Raw genomic sequence first — 19062 nt, forward strand, 5'->3', positions numbered from 1 at the left:
GGTTTTCTCATACCAACAAATTGACCGACTCCGGTCTAAGACACCAGATGGAACAATACCCCCTTCCAAATGAAGTGCATCTCTGAATCTAGAATCTCATTCCGTCTACTCAATACACCACTAGAATCGAACTCAACTCAAGAGTCTGATCTGGCACAGAATTGGAACCACTCGTCCCAACGAACCACTCAACTCATGACTCATGACCCGCAACTCATGCGTTCCTTACTTATCCACTTCCCTTTGGTTGCGACAACCATTACTCAATTTCAGAATATAACGACTCCCGACAAATTTGGAGACCCCAGTCTCGCCCCTGGTTCGACCACCAGGCTTCCACAAAATCAAATATTAGGGCTACCCAAGCCCAAAGCTCTTCTATGTCACGCTCTGATCAGAGAGCACTTCGTCACAACATTCTCTTGCTGACTAGCGGGTACCACGGCTCCCCGCAGTATCACAACAACCTCTCACTGAACAGTGAGTACTACGGCTCCCCGCAGCATCTGTTGGGTTTTGAGCATTCTAACACTCCTATGGTGTACATGCAACCCTATAAACCTTGGATCTATGTTTTCTCTATTATACATGCAAATATTAACTATTCTAAGGTTTCATCCTAACTAGCATATTATGAAGCACCTATACTACAAAGTTCTAGTTAGATGACATACCTTTTGATGTAGCTTGATGTCTTCAAGCTTTAAGAGCTTAGCCTCAATAGTGTGGAAGCCTCAAATGGAATCACAAATCACCAAAACACCTTGGAAGAACTTGAGAGAATATGTATGCACACTAAAATCGGCCCACTCTTATCTTGTGCTAATTTTGTGATCCAATGACCCCTTTATATATTATGGAGGATTAGGGTTACATCCATGTAAACCCTAATACCCATGACCTTTCATTTACATAGGATCTATGGGTTAAAAGCTCCATGGACCATCCATGAAAGCTTAGCCCAACCTAAATGAACTTGGCCCATTCCATATATATAAGAGTCCATATTTAATTAGTTCTTTTTGATCACTTAATTAATTCTAAATTAATTCTTGATCAATACTAATTAAATAATATGATTCCATATTAATATATTAGAACTTATAATATATTAATATAAATCATAAATATACTATTCTCAAAAGACTATCCATATAAATTGTGCCGGTGAAGTGCAACCCAAATGGACCATGTCGGGTCGGGTCAACTACATACCAAATATAGTTATGGACTTAGACATTAATCCAACAGTCTCCCACTTGGATAAGTCTAAAACTATTATTGAGTATGACTTCAAAACCTAGCTGGCAATCGTAGCTCTTAAAGCCGCTGTCGAACTCTGACCTTGTCAATGACTTGTCCATTAGATAAGGGATCATATATTCCTCCATTCTAGATATCATATGGACTGAGACATGGATTATAATCATTCTCTTTGTCCATTTTTTGTTTCCCGACTTTCGATTTATGATGACTGACTGATTGAACAAATCAAATCAGTACTGGCTTGGCCAAGCACTCACATGTGTCATCCCTAAATCATCGAGGGGCCCACAGATATCGCTTTTATCCCGAAGGTAAAAGGAATGGATAAACTTCGACTCATATGGCTTGTTCTACTACTTGTTGAATCATACACTGTAACGCCCCGTTTTCATTTATAAATAAATAAATAAAGATAAGTATTTATGTCAAAAATGTTTATAAAATTATCATAAGTTATATATAAATATATAGTAGTAAATTTGGTGTTACAAATAATCAAAAATGTGTATAAAAGATTTAATGGTTATATGGTTTAAAAAGTTATAATTACATTTAAATATGAAAGTAAAAATATATTTATTTTTAGCTAAAGTGATCTAAATGAAAGTTGTAGTACTCGGAAATACCTACGCATGAAAAAAAATACGTCGAAAACGGAGCTCGTATGAAGAAGTTATGAATTTTTGAAGTTTGAACAAAAATCTCGAAATGAAATCCGGCAGCCGACCACCGGCCGGAAAAGTGGCGAGTGGTGGCGCGTGGCGGCGAGTGGCGGCGAGTGGCTGGTGCCATTGGAAAGCTGACTCGATTTCCTTCAAGATGGAGTCGGGTCCAATAGTTCTAGGTGCGGTATTGAGTGCCAGAATTAGGCCAAAAGTAAAAGAAATCATAAAAAAAAAAAAAATAATAATGGAGAAATTAGGTCATGAATAAAATAATCAACATTTTTACCTATAAATAGAGATGTAATTTTCCTTCATTTGGGAAAGAACAACAAGTGTAAATTATAGTCTTGATAATCGAGAAGATAAATCCCGAGAGACTGTTAAGTGAATAAACTCGAGAAAACAAACGTTCGTGTTGCTGTTCTGCGACTAAGGTGAGTTTTACTATTCTATATGTGATACTCATGTATGTAGTTATTATAAAACAAGTTCATGTGAAGATATTATGATAAATAATATTTACCATTATTTACCATTATTTACTATTGACGGTAATTATGTGTAAACATGTTATATGTGTAATTTTTACTGTTGACGGTAAAAATGTTATGCTATATATTATATACTAGTAAATGTTATTACTATGATTATTATATGACATACATGATTAACTACTGTAGTTAAACAGTAGATGTTTCAGGATTACTGTAGTAAAACAGTAAATATTTCAGAATTACTGTAGTAAAACAGTAAATATTTTTATAATGATTATATGCATGTGGTAAAATGTATAGATTGTGAACTCACTAAGCGTTGGCTTATCAGATACTATTAACATTTTTACAGGACCCTCTGGGGTAAACAAGGGGAAGAATCCAGCTTGACTATCGTGACAACCGCATTACTCTTGAAAATTATGGATAAAAGTCTTCCGCTGTTTATTTCAATAAATCATGTTTTATGTAATAAAGTTTAAACCTGGATTTATTTGTGTTTATTTAAAACACTTTAAATGTCATTATATTATAAATGAAGTTTTATTAATATTCAAATGGGGACCAAATCAGATATTTTATTACTGTAGTAAATATTTATTTACCGCAGGAAAAAAAAAAAGGGTGTTACAATTTGGTATCAAAGCTTTAGTTTAAGGGATTCAAATATACATCAGTGTGTGTTTGAACTTAAACCGAAGCTCAAAATTTTCAAGAAAAATAAAATTTTGGAAAAAGTGTCAAAATTTTAAAAGAGTAAAGTAATGCGGAACGAGCAGTCAGCCGGTATTCTTCAAAAGGTATAATATAATATATTTTTATAATTTATTACATACAAGAAATTTTGATACATATGATATATATGTATATATTTCACATGCTAGAATTGAATAGGATATAGATAAATATCCGTATGATTATGTGTTTACTTAAAATTAGCAAAGAGTAAAGTAAATGCTTTAAAACTATGCATAATTAGAATTACATAGACTTAGAATTTTGACTAAAGCCTTACTGCATGTTCTTGTTTGATTGTTGCTTTAGGGTAAAAAGTTAATTATTTGAATGACTATTTGATTCAGCATTATGTATAGTTATGTATTTATAATACTCTTTGATAATATTAATTGGTTAAAAAGAGTATAATCAGTAAACTCTGTAGACATTATATGTATGTCTACAATATGTGAAATAGAAAATGCGTGTTAAACTAAAATCTGCAATTTGGAAGACTTTGTGATATACCAAAAACAATTATGTATATGTGTGGACGTTAGTATGGGCCCGTACTAACGAAAGCACATGATACATAATTAGGACGGGAGGACCACAAGGAAAACCAGAAAACAGATGGAAGTTTCTTTAGAATAAGGCATAGGATTAATTACTTATATATATATATATATATATATATATATATATATATATATATATATATATATATATATATATATAATTTATTATATTATGGTTATCAGAAAGATGGTGGTTACAAGAAATGGAAGTGGAAATGGAAATGGAAGTGGAAATGGAAATGAATATCAACATGAAGATGTCAATGTTAGGGAGCTAGTTGCGTCTGAAATAAGAGTAGCAATTCAAGAATTTCTCCCAGAGTTATTCGAGCAAGTAAAGACTGATTTGTTAAAAATCATTGATAATAAGATGGCAGCATCTGGTCAACTCAAGAAATGCAAGTATCAGGATTTTGCAGCTACCAAACCACCATTGTTCCATGGAAAGAAGGACCCTCTGGTCAGCATGCGCTAGATATCAGAGATAGAGAATGCTTTTCGTACTTGTTTTTGTCAGCCAGAAGCAAAAGTTCGATTTGCAGCAAACCAATTACGAGGAACGGCGAATGATTGGTGGGAGTTAACCATGAAGAAGCTTAAGGAAGCTGAAATAGAGAACATGACTTGGGCAGAATTCAAAATACTCTTTCAAGATGAGTATGTTACAGTGGTAGAAATAGATAGAATAACTGAAGAGTTTCTATCTATGGAGCAAACAACGGAATCGGTCAATGAAATCACCGATAAATTTCTGGAAAAATCAATCTTTTGTCAAGAATTTGTGGCCACGGAAAAGATGAAGATGAATCGTTATGTTAAGATACTCAAGCCCAGGATCAGAGAGGTTGTTGTAACCTCTAACTGCAAGACATTCAAAGACATGACAGAAATAGCAAGACTCAAGGAGCTGGATATGGAGACTCAAGACAAGAAGAGAAAGCAGGTACACGTTCAAGAACCAAACAAGAAGTTCAAACAAACCAATAACCAAACTGAAGGCAAGAAGAACCATCCCAAGTGTGATAAATGTGGGAAGAATCATCCAGGAGAATGTCGTATGGGAATGGGAGTATGTTTCAAGTGTGGAAAAAGTGGGCACATGAGTAGGGATTGTCCAGAAAAGTTGAAAATATGCTACAATTGCAATCAGTATGGGCATATTAAGCCAAATTGTCCTTTGTTGGCTCAAGGTACGGTTCAAACTCCAGCTCCATCTACTCTGAGGATCACTGATGGGAGAACAGGAACAAGAAATGAAGCCCCAAGAGTTCAAGGTAGAGCTTTCCAGCTCACCGTTGAGCAAGCACAAGATGAACCAAACGTAGTTGCAGGTACCTTCCTCATTAATTCAAAACCAGCACTAGTTCTGTTTGATACTGGAGCAAGTCGCTCTTTTGTGTCTTTAGCATATAGCAAGAATATAATTGTTAAACTAGAAAAGTTAGATAGAGAATTAGAAGTAGAGATAGCCGATGATAAGACGATAACAGCACATCATGTATATAAAGGTTGTGTATTAGTAATATCCGATGTGAAGTTCAAGATCGACCTCATTCCAATTCCGATGAAAGAAATCAACATCGTTATAGGGATGGACTGGTTAGAAAAGCATCATGCCTTGATCGACTGTAGAAGACATCGAGTCCGAGTTCAAACCCCAAGTAGGGGAGAACTAATCATTCAAGGGGAAGGAAGAAGGAACATGACATCCATCTGTTCAGCAGCAAGAGTACGGAAGTACATACAGCATGGATGTACTGGATATTTGGTTTATACACTAGATGGTAAACCAGAAAAGAAGACAGTAATTTCCAATGTGCCAGTAGTTCAAGAATATACCGACGTGTTTCCTGAAGATTTACCCGGTATTCCTCCAAAAAGACAAGTAGAGTTTGGGATCGACCTTACTCCCGGAGCAGCACCAATAGCCAAGACACCATATAGACTTGCACCCCCTGAGATGCAAGAACTGTCTGCTCAACTGCAGGAATTGATAAAGAAGGAGTTCATACGTCCAAGTAGTTTGTCACACCCCCAAACCAAGGATGGCGGAAACGTCCGGGGGTGGAGGACTTCATGTGTAGTATCATAACAACAATTATAATAGTAATTCAAGCAAACACAACCAACATATATATAATTGAAAAAAAGTTACATCATTGTATGAATTACATGTTTACGAATCAATTACAATATATTGATAAAATATGAAATAGTAGACGCCTTAGCGTCCCATCCTCAAAAGCACTTGATTACCTGTTTAATGATTTCCTGAGAATACAAGTTTTTGAAAAAGTGTCAACACAAAGGTTGGTGAGTCCATAAGCTTTTCATTTGTAAAAGTAGTATTTGTGTTAGAAAAATCCAATATTTTCCTTAATGTGTAAATGTAGTCTTAAAACCCAAAGACCGAAAGGTACAAGTAATTTGTCATATTTATAGTAAAATAATGCAAAATTTAAATCGACATAAACTCGTTAAATTTTAATGAAGTCCCCGTAAATTCCAATGTTTGTTAATACTTTATATGAGTTTATTATAACCATACTATGACCAAGGTTGCCTAAAACGACGTTCTTCAGGCGTCGGAAATGTTATGACATTTGTCACCCCAGACCTATCGGTCTAACTGTTGCATGCAGTTTAGGTGTGGGTTTGTCAAACCCAATATAGATCTATACACAAGTATCACGCTCTCCCTCAAGGAGACTCTGGTTACAATACAGGACTTAATGGTAATTTGAAGTAATTGTCTCACAAAGTCATTAACGGAATTTCGTGTTATAAAAACTTGGTACCGTATGGCCGTACCTTGCTTAATGAAAATATCCTTTGTATAAATGTACCCTTTTTAAATGTATGTGTTATGTAATGTATCATAAACTATACCTATTATAGTTTATCAACCAAGGGTAGTACGTGGTAATGTATGCAAACTATATTCAAAATAGTTTATTTAATGTTTGAATGTATCGATTATACTTTGATTATAATCACTTGTTATTCTTTATATTTTATATGACCAAATCCATTTGTAAAATGATGTGTGTCTAAATATTAAGATAAAATGTCATATATTGCAGTAACATATAGTCACATAAAGATATACACCTTGCTCAACATGTTACAAGGTGAAATGAAATTAACAGCAACTTTTCGTTAAAAACAGTTTCTGTTACCGTTCTTAGAAAATTTATAGAAAAATCATCACAGCTCTAAATCCAAATCCGAAAATTTTGAGAGTTTGGAATATGAGTGTAGTTTGTTCGTGAATTTTATCATGATTTTTAGTGATCTCTAACAGAGGTGAAAATGTTCATAATCACAGACTGGTCGGGGTTTGCCTCTGAAATGATAGGAAGTTTTGTAAAAATCACCATTAATTGTAGCAAAATCATTTGGAGATGTGCAAGTAGTCATTTTAAAGCTAAGAGTTTGAACTACTTGCACCTGAAACAGTTTTGAAAACTAAAATTTTTAAGTGGACCAAAACAGTCCGTGATTAACGTCCATCTTTTCTGATGCAATCTGTTAGAAAAAGTTTAATTGTGTTCTTGATGATTTTACTTGTATTACCCCTTTAAAACTTAAGAAAAACATGTGAATGTATGGGTATGAACTCACCTTATGTGGTTTCAGTAGATGAAAGTGAGAGAAAGGAAGTGTTCAACTCAAGAACACTAAGAAGATGTCTTGATGATTCGAAAATCTAACACCGAATAAGATGGAACTCGTGTAAGATATCAATGATTTGAGTAGAATGGAGTTTAATAATTATGTGAATGATGAAGATACTTACTAATTGAAGAAAGAAATCCCTGGAGAAAGCCTTGAAGTTCTTGAAGTTGAGAGAAAAGATGAGAGAATTTTGGAGAGTGTTCTTGGTTGCTAAGTGTAGATTGAAAGAGTTTTATGGAGAATGAGGAGAGAGGATCAATCCTCCAGCTCTTAGAACGTGGGAAGAGCTCGAGATTGGCTGTAAATGTCCACTAAGGAGACAAGGGGTAGTGGGAAAGAGTGGCTGATCATAGAGTGAGGTGGTAGTGGGTTGCTTTTGCCATAAATTAAGGAAAAGCAAATATTCCCTCAATAATTAGATCAATCACCAATTCTTTTAATATATTTTATAAAAACCCTGGAGATTTATATATTTTGGGGCCTTAGTTTATAAAATAAAGTTTTGGGTGAAAATCCCACGTTAAAATAATGAAAAACGGAGTTAAAACGAAGTCGTAGTCGAAAACCGGGTAAAAAGGGCCTGGACTTCGGACCCTGCGAGACTTCGGACGGACCTACGGACGGACACGACTTCGGACCCAGCGAGACTTCGGACACTGCTTCGTTTTGGACACGGGACTACGGACACTGCTTCGCTTCGGACACTGGTCCTTCGGACCTCGGACCTCGGACACAGCTTCGGACCAGAAGCTTTGGTTTCAGATCCTTAAAGCTATTTTACTCGTTTTTATCCCGTTTCAAGCGATTTTTGACCCGGTTAAGGGTCGAGATGACCCAAATGATTACAAAAAGTTAAAGTAACTTTTGAGAGAGATCTGGGAGAGATTTGGGAGAGATTTGGGAGAGATTTCAATTAGAAAGAGATAGAGTGAAAATGATTTAGAGATGTTTCGTTTGTGATTAATTTGAGTGTCCGGCTTCACAACGCAAGGTTCGTAAACCCCATTAAACCGTGTTTTAGTGTCGTACACAATCCCGATGATTGTGCAATAGTGTTTTATCGCTTTGGTTCGTTGTTTAGCACTGTTAAGGCTAAGGAAAATCAAACACATGAACTTTCCAAATGAGGATTTCTCATTAAAATAGCGAATTGTATAGTGATTACATAACGTAAACCCTAGCATACAAGGGTTATTGGAGTTGACCGGTTTCACTTGTTGACTTTGAATTGACCGAAATTTGACGGTTGTCACATCATCCCCCCGTTAGAAGGAATTTCGTCCCGAAATTTTCATTTTGACTGGGATTTCAAGAGTTTGGGAAGAGATGTGGATACTTTTGTTTCATCTGATCCTCGCGTTCCCAGGTGAATTCGGGTCCTCGTTTAGCGTTCCAACGTACCTTCACGATGGGAATAAGACTTTGTTTCGTTCGTTTGATTTCCCGGTCCATAATCTCCACAGGTTATTCCACGAAGTTGAGGCTCTCATTGATCTCGATTTCCTCGAGTGGAATAATGAGAGTCTCATCGGATAGGCACTTTTTCAAGTTCGAGACGTGGAAGGTAGGATGCACATTACTAAGTTCGCGGGGTAGATTGAGTTTGTAAGCTACGGGGCCGATTCTAGCGAGAATCTCAAAAGGCCCTATGTATCTTGGATTCAGCTTTCCACGCTTTCCAAAGCGTATCAAGCCTTTCCAGGGTGAGACTTTCAAAAGGACTCGGTCTCCCACCTGGAATTCCAAGGGTTTCCTCCGCTTGTCTGCGTAGCTTTTCTGTCGGTCTCTTGAGGCTTTAAGTCGTGCTCGGATTTGTACGATCTTTTCGGTGGTTTCGCGGATGATTTCTGGACCGGTGAGAGTGCTATTAGAGACTTGCCCTCTAGCTAGCTGCGTATCCCCCACCTCAGCCCAACACAGGGGTGATCTGCATTTGCGACCGTAAAGAGCTTCGAATGGAGCGACTTTGATGCTAGTATGATAGCTGTTATTGTAGGAGAATTCTATAAGCGGCAGATGGGTATCCCATGCTTTACCGAAGTCTATCACACAAGCTCTTAACATGTCTTCCAACGTTTGAATGGTTCGCTCGCTCTGTCCGTCGGTTTGTGGGTGGTAGGCCGTACTCATGTCAAGCCTAGTTCCCAATGATTTTTGTAGAGACTGCCAAAACCGTGAGGTAAATCTACTATCTGTATCAGAGATAATAGATATCGGCACACCATGGAGTCGTACAATCTCTCTGATGTACGTTCTAGTCAGCTTCTCCATCTTGTCGGTTTCTTTTATTGGTAGGAAGTGTGCTGATTTGGTCAATTTGTCTACAATTACCCATATTGTGTCAAGCCCACCTGATGCCTTAGGCAGCTTGGTTATGAAGTCCATGGTTATTCGTTCCCACTTCCACTCAGGTATATCTGGCTGTTGTAATAGCCCGGATGGTTTCTGGTATTCGGTTTTGACCTTAGCGCAAGTCAGGCACTTGCTCACATAGGTAGCAATCTCAGCTTTCATGTTCGGCCACCAGTATAATTTCTTGAGGTCTAGATACATCTTATCCGACCCGGGATGGATGGAGTATCGAGTCTTGTGTGCTTCATTCATGACAACATCTCGGAGTCCACCGAACTTCGGTGTCCAAATCCGGTTCATGATATAACGTGCTCCATCCTCCTTGACTTCTAAGTTTTTATCCATTCCCCTTAATGCCTCTCCTGCCACCTTTTCTGGTTTCAAAGCTTCCAGTTGAGCTTCCTTGATTTGTATGGTCAGGTGGGAATGGATTGTCATTGTTAAGGATTTTACTCGGCGGCCCGAGTACTCCTTCCTGCTTAGAGCATCGGCCACTACATTGGCCTTGCCCGGATGATAACGAATTTCGCACTCGTAGTCATTCAGCAACTCCACCCATCTCCTATGTCGCATGTTGAGCTCTTTCTGATTGAGGATATGCTGAAGACTTTTGTGATCAGTGAAGATAGTACATTTCGTGCCGTAGAGGTAGTGTCTCCAGATCTTCAAAGCGAATACCACTGATCCTAATTCCAGGTCGTGCGTAGTATAATTAACCTCGTGCGTCTTAAGCTGTCTCGATGCGTACGCGATAACCTTCCCTCTCTGTATGAGCACACATCCGAGGCCTTGATTCGAAGCATCACAGTACACTACGAAGTCCTCGGTTCCCTCTGGGAGAGACAAGATCGGTGCGCTGCATAGGGCTTGTTTTAACGTTTGGAAAGCAGCTTCTTGTTTATTTTCCCACTTGAATATCACACCTTTCTGCGTCAAGGTGGTGAGTGGTTTCGCAATCTTGGAGAAGTTTTGTATAAATCTTCGGTAGTAGCCCGCAAGCCCAAGGAATTGTCGAATTTCAGTTGGCGTCTTGGGTGCTGACCAATTCTCGATTGCCTTGATCTTGGAGGGATCCACATGTATGCCTTTCTCACTTACCACATGTCCAAGGAAATCCACTTCTCTAATCCAGAATTCACACTTAGAGAACTTAGCATAAAGCTTCTCCGCTCTTAGTGTCTCTAGCACTTGGCGTAGATGTAGGCGATGCTCCTCCTCGCTTCGCGAGTAGATCAAGATATCGTCGATGAATACGATTACAAACTTGTCTAGGTAGGGTCGACACACTCTATTCATTAGGTCCATGAATACCGCAGGTGCGTTTTTTAAACCGAAGGACATCACCACAAACTCGTAGTGCCCATAGCGAGTTCTGAATGCAGTTTTGGGAATATCTTCTTCTTGAACTCGTAGCTGATGGTAGCCTGACCTTAGGTCGATCTTTGAGAAGAAATTTGCTCCTTGGAGTTGGTCGAAAAGGTCGTCGATTCGGGGCAGAGGATATCGGTTTTTGATGGTGAGCTTGTTTAGTTCCCGATAGTCGATGCACATGCGAAATGATCCGTCCTTCTTCTTTACAAAAAGGACTGGTGCTCCCCAAGGTGAGAAGCTTGGTCTGATGAACCCTTTGTTCAAAAGCTCGGTTAATTGACTGGACAACTCCTGCATTTCTGATGGTGCGAGGCGGTATGCAGCTCTGGCTACGGGGGTAGCTCCGGGTATTAAGTCAATTCTGAAATCGACTTGTCGTGCGAGTGGTACACCAGGAAGATCCTCTGGGAACACATCCGGGAAGTTACACACTTCGGGGATGTCCTTGATGTCTTTCACGTCTTGTTTCTTGTCTACTATATGGGCTAAGAAGGCGTGGTACTCCTTCCGGAGATACTTTTGGGCTTTGATGCATGAGATGATTTGTAAATTCGCACTAGGTTTGTCACCATAGATAAGAAGGGTTTCGTCATTTGGTAGATTGAGGCGAACGGCCCTTTCGTAACATAGAATGTCGGCACGGTGAGGAACTAACCAATCCATCCCGATGATTATGTCGAAGCTTTTTATGGTGACTGGTATCAGGTCAATTTTAAATGTATGGTTGTCTAGAGTGAGAGTACATTCTGAGTATATATCGCTAGTGCGTTCTACTTTCCCATTTGCCATTTCTACTACGTAAGTATCCTTTAGTGATTGGGGATTTTGTTCAAGTAAATGTTTATATTGGTGGCTCACGAAACTCCTCTCCGCTCCACTATCGAATAGTACGCATGCATAAGAGTTATTGAGGAGAAACGTACCGGTAACCACCGTGGGATCCTCGACTGCTTCCCCATGTCCTATTGCCAGGACTCTTCCTACTCCACCATCATTAGGGGCTTGTGCTTTGGGGCAGTCTCTTTTGAAGTGACCTGCGTCTCCACAGTTGTAGCAGGTCCGGGTTGCCCCCGTACTGGCGACTTGGTTGATTGGTTGAGCCGGCGCTTTACAGAAACGAGCAGTGTGCCCCTTCCTGTCGCAGTTGTTACAGTGCATCTCCCTACAAGCACCATTGTGGTGAAAGTTGCACTTGTTGCACTTAGGTAGTTTTCCCGCATATGGCTTCGGTGGTGCTGGAGTGGTAGCAGTAGTGGCAGCATTAGTGGCAGCATGGACAGCAACAATTTGTTGCTTCTTAGCGGGGTCCTGTGCTGGTTGCCTCTTCTTTTCGTTCCAGAACTTCCTTTTGTTGTTTCCCCCTTTTGATTTATCAGTGGTGGTGGTTGTAGTATTATGACCGGCTCGGTGGTCAACAAGTTGTTGTGCCAGCTCCCTGGCACTGTCAAAAGTAGTTGGCCTTGAAGCCAGGACACTACTTTGCACGTGGAGAGACAGTCCCCAAAGGTATCGCTCCACCTTTTTCTCCTCCGGAGTAACCATGGTTGGGCATAGGAAAGCCAATTCATTGAATCGGGTGGTGTACGTTTCAAGGTCAGAGCCCGTCATCCTGAGGTTCCAGAGTTCTTGTTCCAGCTTTTGAATTTCACCTCTCGGGCAGTACTCCTTCATCATCAACGTTTTTAGTTCTGCCCAGGTTATGGAGCTAGCCACTTCGAGAGTAAGTGACTTAACCCGGCAGTTCCACCAAGTAAGGGCCCGGCCAGTGAAGGTTAAGGTTGCGAACTTAACTTTGCTCGCTTCGGGGCAGGAGCACACCTGAAAGACTACTTCGGTCTTTTCAAACCATTGCATCAACATGATGACTCCCCCGCTTCCATTGAAGTTGTTGTGTTTGCCATTTGTGAAGTCCTTGTATGAACACTCTTTTGCACGCCACATACTGTCTCCGTGGATAGAGTGAGTAGCTCCCGATCCCGAACCACCAGCTCCGTTGGTCCCTATATGTGACATTGCGGCCGCTACGGCTGCTGTTACTGCAGCCTGGAACATCGCGGGATCAAACTGTGGAGGCGGCGGCGGAGGAGGTGTTGCTGTGTTGCTGGAAGGTCTTGGTCTTCTTCTTGGCGGCATGGTTCTGTCATAAGTCGTAAACCAATGTACTTTTAGTAAAAGTGTATTTATAGGGAGAGAAATCTTTTATACATAAAGTATATTATTACGTTGTTTTCCGGTATGTTTACGATACATACGATTTTATACTTTTTATTGACCCAATACATTGGGTTATGAGGTAAAATGAAAGTATAAAATATTTTTATTATAGTAACACAAAATACTCCTATAGTATTTGCAAATGTTTAGTTTTGAGTTCTTAAAGCATTTAGTTACTTTATAATATTCATCATACTTTTAATGAGAATTTATAAGTCCTTGTCTTACCCGTTCGGCTAACGACCCTCCACCGATCAAGGAAGCGGTGGGTGAGAGTGGACACCCATTAAATTGCCATTTTACAGGCAACAACCTTATACCCCCCTTATAGACCGGCTTCGTGAATGAGGCGTACTAGCGGTAAGACGAGTTTGTTAGATTTGTTGTCCATCCTGACCATCCCCCGGTATATGGAAGTCAATTCCTGGACAGATATAGTTGATCAGGCTATATCCTTCCCAGACTTGATTTACATATACCAAGGCATACCCATAATGTACAATTCCTCTTCTTTTATTTTATGTTCTTCTAGTTATGACACTATGTGAGCATGTATGCATGTATTTATACTTCTTAATAAAAAGAATCATTTATTTTCTAAAAGTATATTTATTTGAAAAATGCACAAATCAGAGACTATTAGTCCCAATTGTGTTTATAGTTTGTATATCTTATGTGGTTTGATATACTTAATTCACTATAAACCGTGCTCTGATACCAATCTGTCACACCCCCAAACCAAGGATGGCGGAAACGTCCGGGGGTGGAGGACTTCATGTGTAGTATCATAACAACAATTATAATAGTAATTCAAGCAAACACAATCAACATATATATAATTGAAAAAAAGTTACATCATTGTATGAATTACATGTTTACGAATCAATTACAATATATTGATAAAATATGAAATAGTAGACGCCTTAGCGTCCCATCCTCAAAAGCACTTGATTACCTGTTTAATGATTTCCTGAGAATACAAGTTTTTGAAAAAGTGTCAACACAAAGGTTGGTGAGTCCATAAGCTTTTCATTTGTAAAAGTAGTATTTGTGTTAGAAAAATCCAATATTTTCCTTAATGTGTAAATGTAGTCTTAAAACCCAAAGACCGAAAGGTACAAGTAATTTGTCATATTTATAGTAAAATAATGCAAAATTTAAATCGACATAAACTCGTTAAATTTTAATGAAGTCCCCGTAAATTCCAATGTTTGTTAATACTTTATATGAGTTTATTATAACCATACTATGACCAAGGTTGCCTAAAACGACGTTCTTCAGGCGTCGGAAATGTTATGACATTTGTCACCCCAGACCTATCGGTCTAACTGTTGCATGCAGTTTAGGTGTGGGTTTGTCAAACCCAATATAGATCTATACACAAGTATCACGCTCTCCCTCAAGGAGACTCTGGTTACAATACAGGACTTAATGGTAATTTGAAGTAATTGTCTCACAAAGTCATTAACGGAATTTCGTGTTATAAAAACTTGGTACCGTATGGCCGTACCTTGCTTAATGAAAATATCCTTTGTATAAATGTACCCTTTTTAAATGTATGTGTTATGTAATGTATCATAAACTATACCTATTATAGTTTATCAACCAAGGGTAGTACGTGGTAATGTATGCAAACTATATTCAAAATAGTTTATTTAATGTTTGAATGTATCGATTATACTTTGATTATAATCACTTGTTATTCTTTATATTTTATATGACCAAATCCATTTGTAAAATGATGTGTGTCTAAATATTAAGATAAAATGTCATATATTGCAGTAACATATAGTCACATAAAGATATACACCTTGCTCAACATGTTACAAGGTGAAATGAAATTAACAGCAACTTTTCGTTAAAAACAGTTTCTGTTACCGTTCTTAGAAAATTTATAGAAAAATCATCACAGCTCTAAATCCAAATCCGAAAATTTTGAGAGTTTGGAATATGAGTGTAGTTTGTTCGTGAATTTTATCATGATTTTTAGTGATCTCTAACAGAGGTGAAAATGTTCATAATCACAGACTGGTCGGGGTTTGCCTCTGAAATGATAGGAAGTTTTGTAAAAATCACCATTAATTGTAGCAAAATCATTTGGAGATGTGCAAGTAGTCATTTTAAAGCTAAGAGTTTGAACTACTTGCACCTGAAACAGTTTTGAAAACTAAAATTTTTAAGTGGACCAAAACAGTCCGTGATTAACGTCCATCTTTTCTGATGCAATCTGTTAGAAAAAGTTTAATTGTGTTCTTGATGATTTTACTTGTATTACCCCTTTAAAACTTAAGAAAAACATGTGAATGTATGGGTATGAACTCACCTTATGTGGTTTCAGTAGATGAAAGTGAGAGAAAGGAAGTGTTCAACTCAAGAACACTAAGAAGATGTCTTGATGATTCGAAAATCTAACACCGAATAAGATGGAACTCGTGTAAGATATCAATGATTTGAGTAGAATGGAGTTTAATAATTATGTGAATGATGAAGATACTTACTAATTGAAGAAAGAAATCCCTGGAGAAAGCCTTGAAGTTCTTGAAGTTGAGAGAAAAGATGAGAGAATTTTGGAGAGTGTTCTTGGTTGCTAAGTGTAGATTGAAAGAGTTTTATGGAGAATGAGGAGAGAGGATCAATCCTCCAGCTCTTAGAACGTGGGAAGAGCTCGAGATTGGCTGTAAATGTCCACTAAGGAGACAAGGGGTAGTGGGAAAGAGTGGCTGATCATAGAGTGAGGTGGTAGTGGGTTGCTTTTGCCATAAATTAAAGAAAAGAAAATATTCCCTCAATAATTAGATCAATCACCAATTCTTTTAATATATTTTATAAAAACCCTGGAGATTTATATATTTTGGGGCCTTAGTTTATAAAATAAAGTTTTGGGTGAAAATCCCACGTTAAAATAATGAAAAACGGAGTTAAAACGAAGTCGTAGTCGAAAACCGGGTAAAAAGGGCCTGGACTTCGGACCCTGCGAGACTTCGGACGGACCTTCGGACAGACACGACTTCGGACCCAGCAAGACTTCGGACACTGCTTCGTTTCGGACACGGGACTTCGGACACTGCTTCGCTTCGGACACTGGTCCTTCGGACCTCGGACCTCGGACACAGCTTCGGACCAGAAGCTTTGGTTTCGGATCCTTAAAGCTATTTTACTCGTTTTTATCCCGTTTCAAGCGATTTTTGACCCGGTTAAGGGTCGAGATGACCCAAATGATTACAAAAAGTTAAAGTAACTTTTGAGAGAGATCTGGGAGAGATTTGGGAGAGATTTCAATTAGAAAGATATAGAGTGAAAATGATTTAGAGAGGTTTCGTTTGTGATTAATTTGAGTGTCCGGCTTCACAACGCAAGGTTCGTAAACCCCATTAAACCGTGTTTTAGTGTCGTACACAATCCCGATGATTGTGCAATAGTGTTTTATCGCTTTGGTTCGTTGTTTAGCACTGTTAAGGCTAAGGAAAATCAAACACATGAACTTTCCAAATGAGGATTTCTCATTAAAATAGCGAATTGTATAGTGATTACATAACGTAAACCCTAGCATACAAGGGTTATTGGAGTTGACCGGTTTGACTTGTTGACTTTGAATTGACCGAAATTTGACGGTTGTCACATAGTTCTCCATGGGGCGCACCAATACTGTTTGTCAAGAAGAAAGACGGGTCATTCAGGATGTGCATTGACTACAGAGAACTTAACAAAGTCACTATAAAGAATAAGTATCCTCTACCAAGAATCGACGACCTTTTCGATCAGTTGCAGGGAGCATCTTGGTTTTCCAAGATCGACCTTCGATCTGGATACCATCAGATGAGAGTTAAGGAGGAAGATATACACAAGACAGCATTCCGAACAAGATATGGACATTACGAATTCATTGTAATGCCATTTGGACTTACAAATGCACCAGCAGTGTTCATGGATTTAATGAACCGAGTTTGTCGACCCATGCTTGACAAATCAGTGATTGTGTTTATTGACGACATTCTTGTGTACTCAAAGAACAAAGAAGAGCATGAATATCATCTACGAGAAGTATTGACAGTACTGAGGCGCGAGAAGTTGTATGCCAAATTTTCAAAATGTGAATTTTGGTTACGAGAAGTCCAATTCTTAGGACATATTATCAATCAGAATGGTATTAAAGTTGACACGGCCAAGGTTGATGCAGTAATGAAGTGGGAAGTTCCAAAGACCCCTACAGAAATTAGAAGTTTTCTTGGTTTGGCTGGATACTATCGTAGATTTATCCAAGATTTTTCCAAAATCGCAGTACCATTAACCAAATTGACGAAAAAGAATGAATTGTTTGAATGGGGTAATGAACAACAAGTAGCTTTTGAGATCTTAAGGCAAAAGTTATGTGAAGCACCAATCCTAACTCTACCAGAAGGAGTCGATGATATGACTGTCTATTGTGATGCATCTTATCGCGGATTAGGAGCTGTATTAATGCAAAGAGGAAAGGTGATTGCATATGCATCAAGGCAACTAAAACCACATGAAGCCAATTACCCAACACATGATTTAGAGCTTGCATCTGTAGTTTTTTCTCTAAAGATATGGAGACACTACCTTTATGGGGTGAAGTGGGACAAAGAGTACTCGGTAGTACAGAGATAGTTCAAAAGACAACAGAGAATATTCAGATGGTCAGGGAAAGACTGAAGACGGCTCAAAGCCGCCAAAAGAGTTATGCAGATAAGAGACGATCCGACTTAGAATTTCAAGTTGGAGATTTTGTATTACTAAAAGTGTCACCATGGAAGGGAATCATCCGATTCAGGAAAAGAGGAAAATTGGGACCTAGATTCATTGGTCCATATAAAGTTATTGCACGAGTTGGGAAGGTAGCATATCGCTTAGAGCTACCAGAACAATTAAATCAGATACACAACACATTTCATGTGTCGCAATTAAGAAAGTGTATGGCAGAAGAAACCTATATTGTGCCACTTGACGATATTCAGGTAGATAACAGACTTAACTACATTGAAAAGCCTGTTGCCATTATAGATCGAAAAATAAAGACATTACGCAACAAGGAAATAGTAATTGTTAAAGTACAATGGTAGCACCGACGTGGAACAGAATGGACTTGGGAACCAGAAGATGAAATGAAAAAGAATTATCCCGAGTTCTTTTTATAAGGATTTCGAGGACGAAATCATTCCAAGTAGGGGAGAATTGTAACGCCCCGTTTTCATTTATAAATAAATAAATAAAGATAAGTATTTATGTCAAAAATGTTTATAAAATTATCATAAGTTATATATAAATATATAGTAGTAAATTTGGTGTTACAAATAATCAAAAATGTGTATAAAAGATTTAATGGTTATATGGTTTAAAAAGTTATAATTACATTTAAATATGAAAGTAAAAATATATTTATTTTTAGCTAAAGTGATCTAAATGAAAGTTGTAGTACTCGGAAATACCTACGCATGAAAAAAAATACGTCGAAAACGGAGCTCGTATGAAGAAGTTATGAATTTTTGAAGTTTGAACAAAAATCTCGAAATGAAATCCAGCAGCCGACCACCGGCCGGAAAAGTGGCGAGTGGCGGCGCGTGGCGGCGAGTGGCGGCGAGTGGCTGGTGCCATTGGAAAGCTGACTCGATTTCCTTCAAGATGGAGTCGGGTCCAATAGTTCTAGGTGCGGTATTGAGTGTCAGAATTAGGCCAAAAGTAAAAGAAATCATAAAAAAAAAATTAATA

The 19062-nt window shown here is 38.3% G+C and overlaps 1 protein-coding gene across 1 annotated transcript; it reads left to right on the forward strand.

Moving 5' to 3' along the window:
* The first annotated feature begins 3907 nt into the window (after nucleotides 1-3907).
* Nucleotides 3908-17964, forward strand: LOC145156193 (uncharacterized). The gene is made up of 3 exons (XM_079075666.1): nucleotides 3908-4180; nucleotides 4238-5738; nucleotides 17459-17964. The coding sequence occupies exons 1-3, from the start codon at nucleotides 3908-3910 to the stop codon at nucleotides 17962-17964; spliced, it is 2280 nt and encodes a 759-aa protein (XP_078931792.1).
* Nucleotides 17965-19062: the final 1098 nt, after the last annotated feature.

The sequence above is a fragment of the Lactuca virosa genome, chromosome 2 (assembly GCF_052849685.1).
Source record: "Lactuca virosa cultivar CGN04683 chromosome 2, Lactuca_virosa_CGN04683_v6, whole genome shotgun sequence".
Classification (NCBI taxonomy): domain Eukaryota; kingdom Viridiplantae; phylum Streptophyta; class Magnoliopsida; order Asterales; family Asteraceae; genus Lactuca; species Lactuca virosa.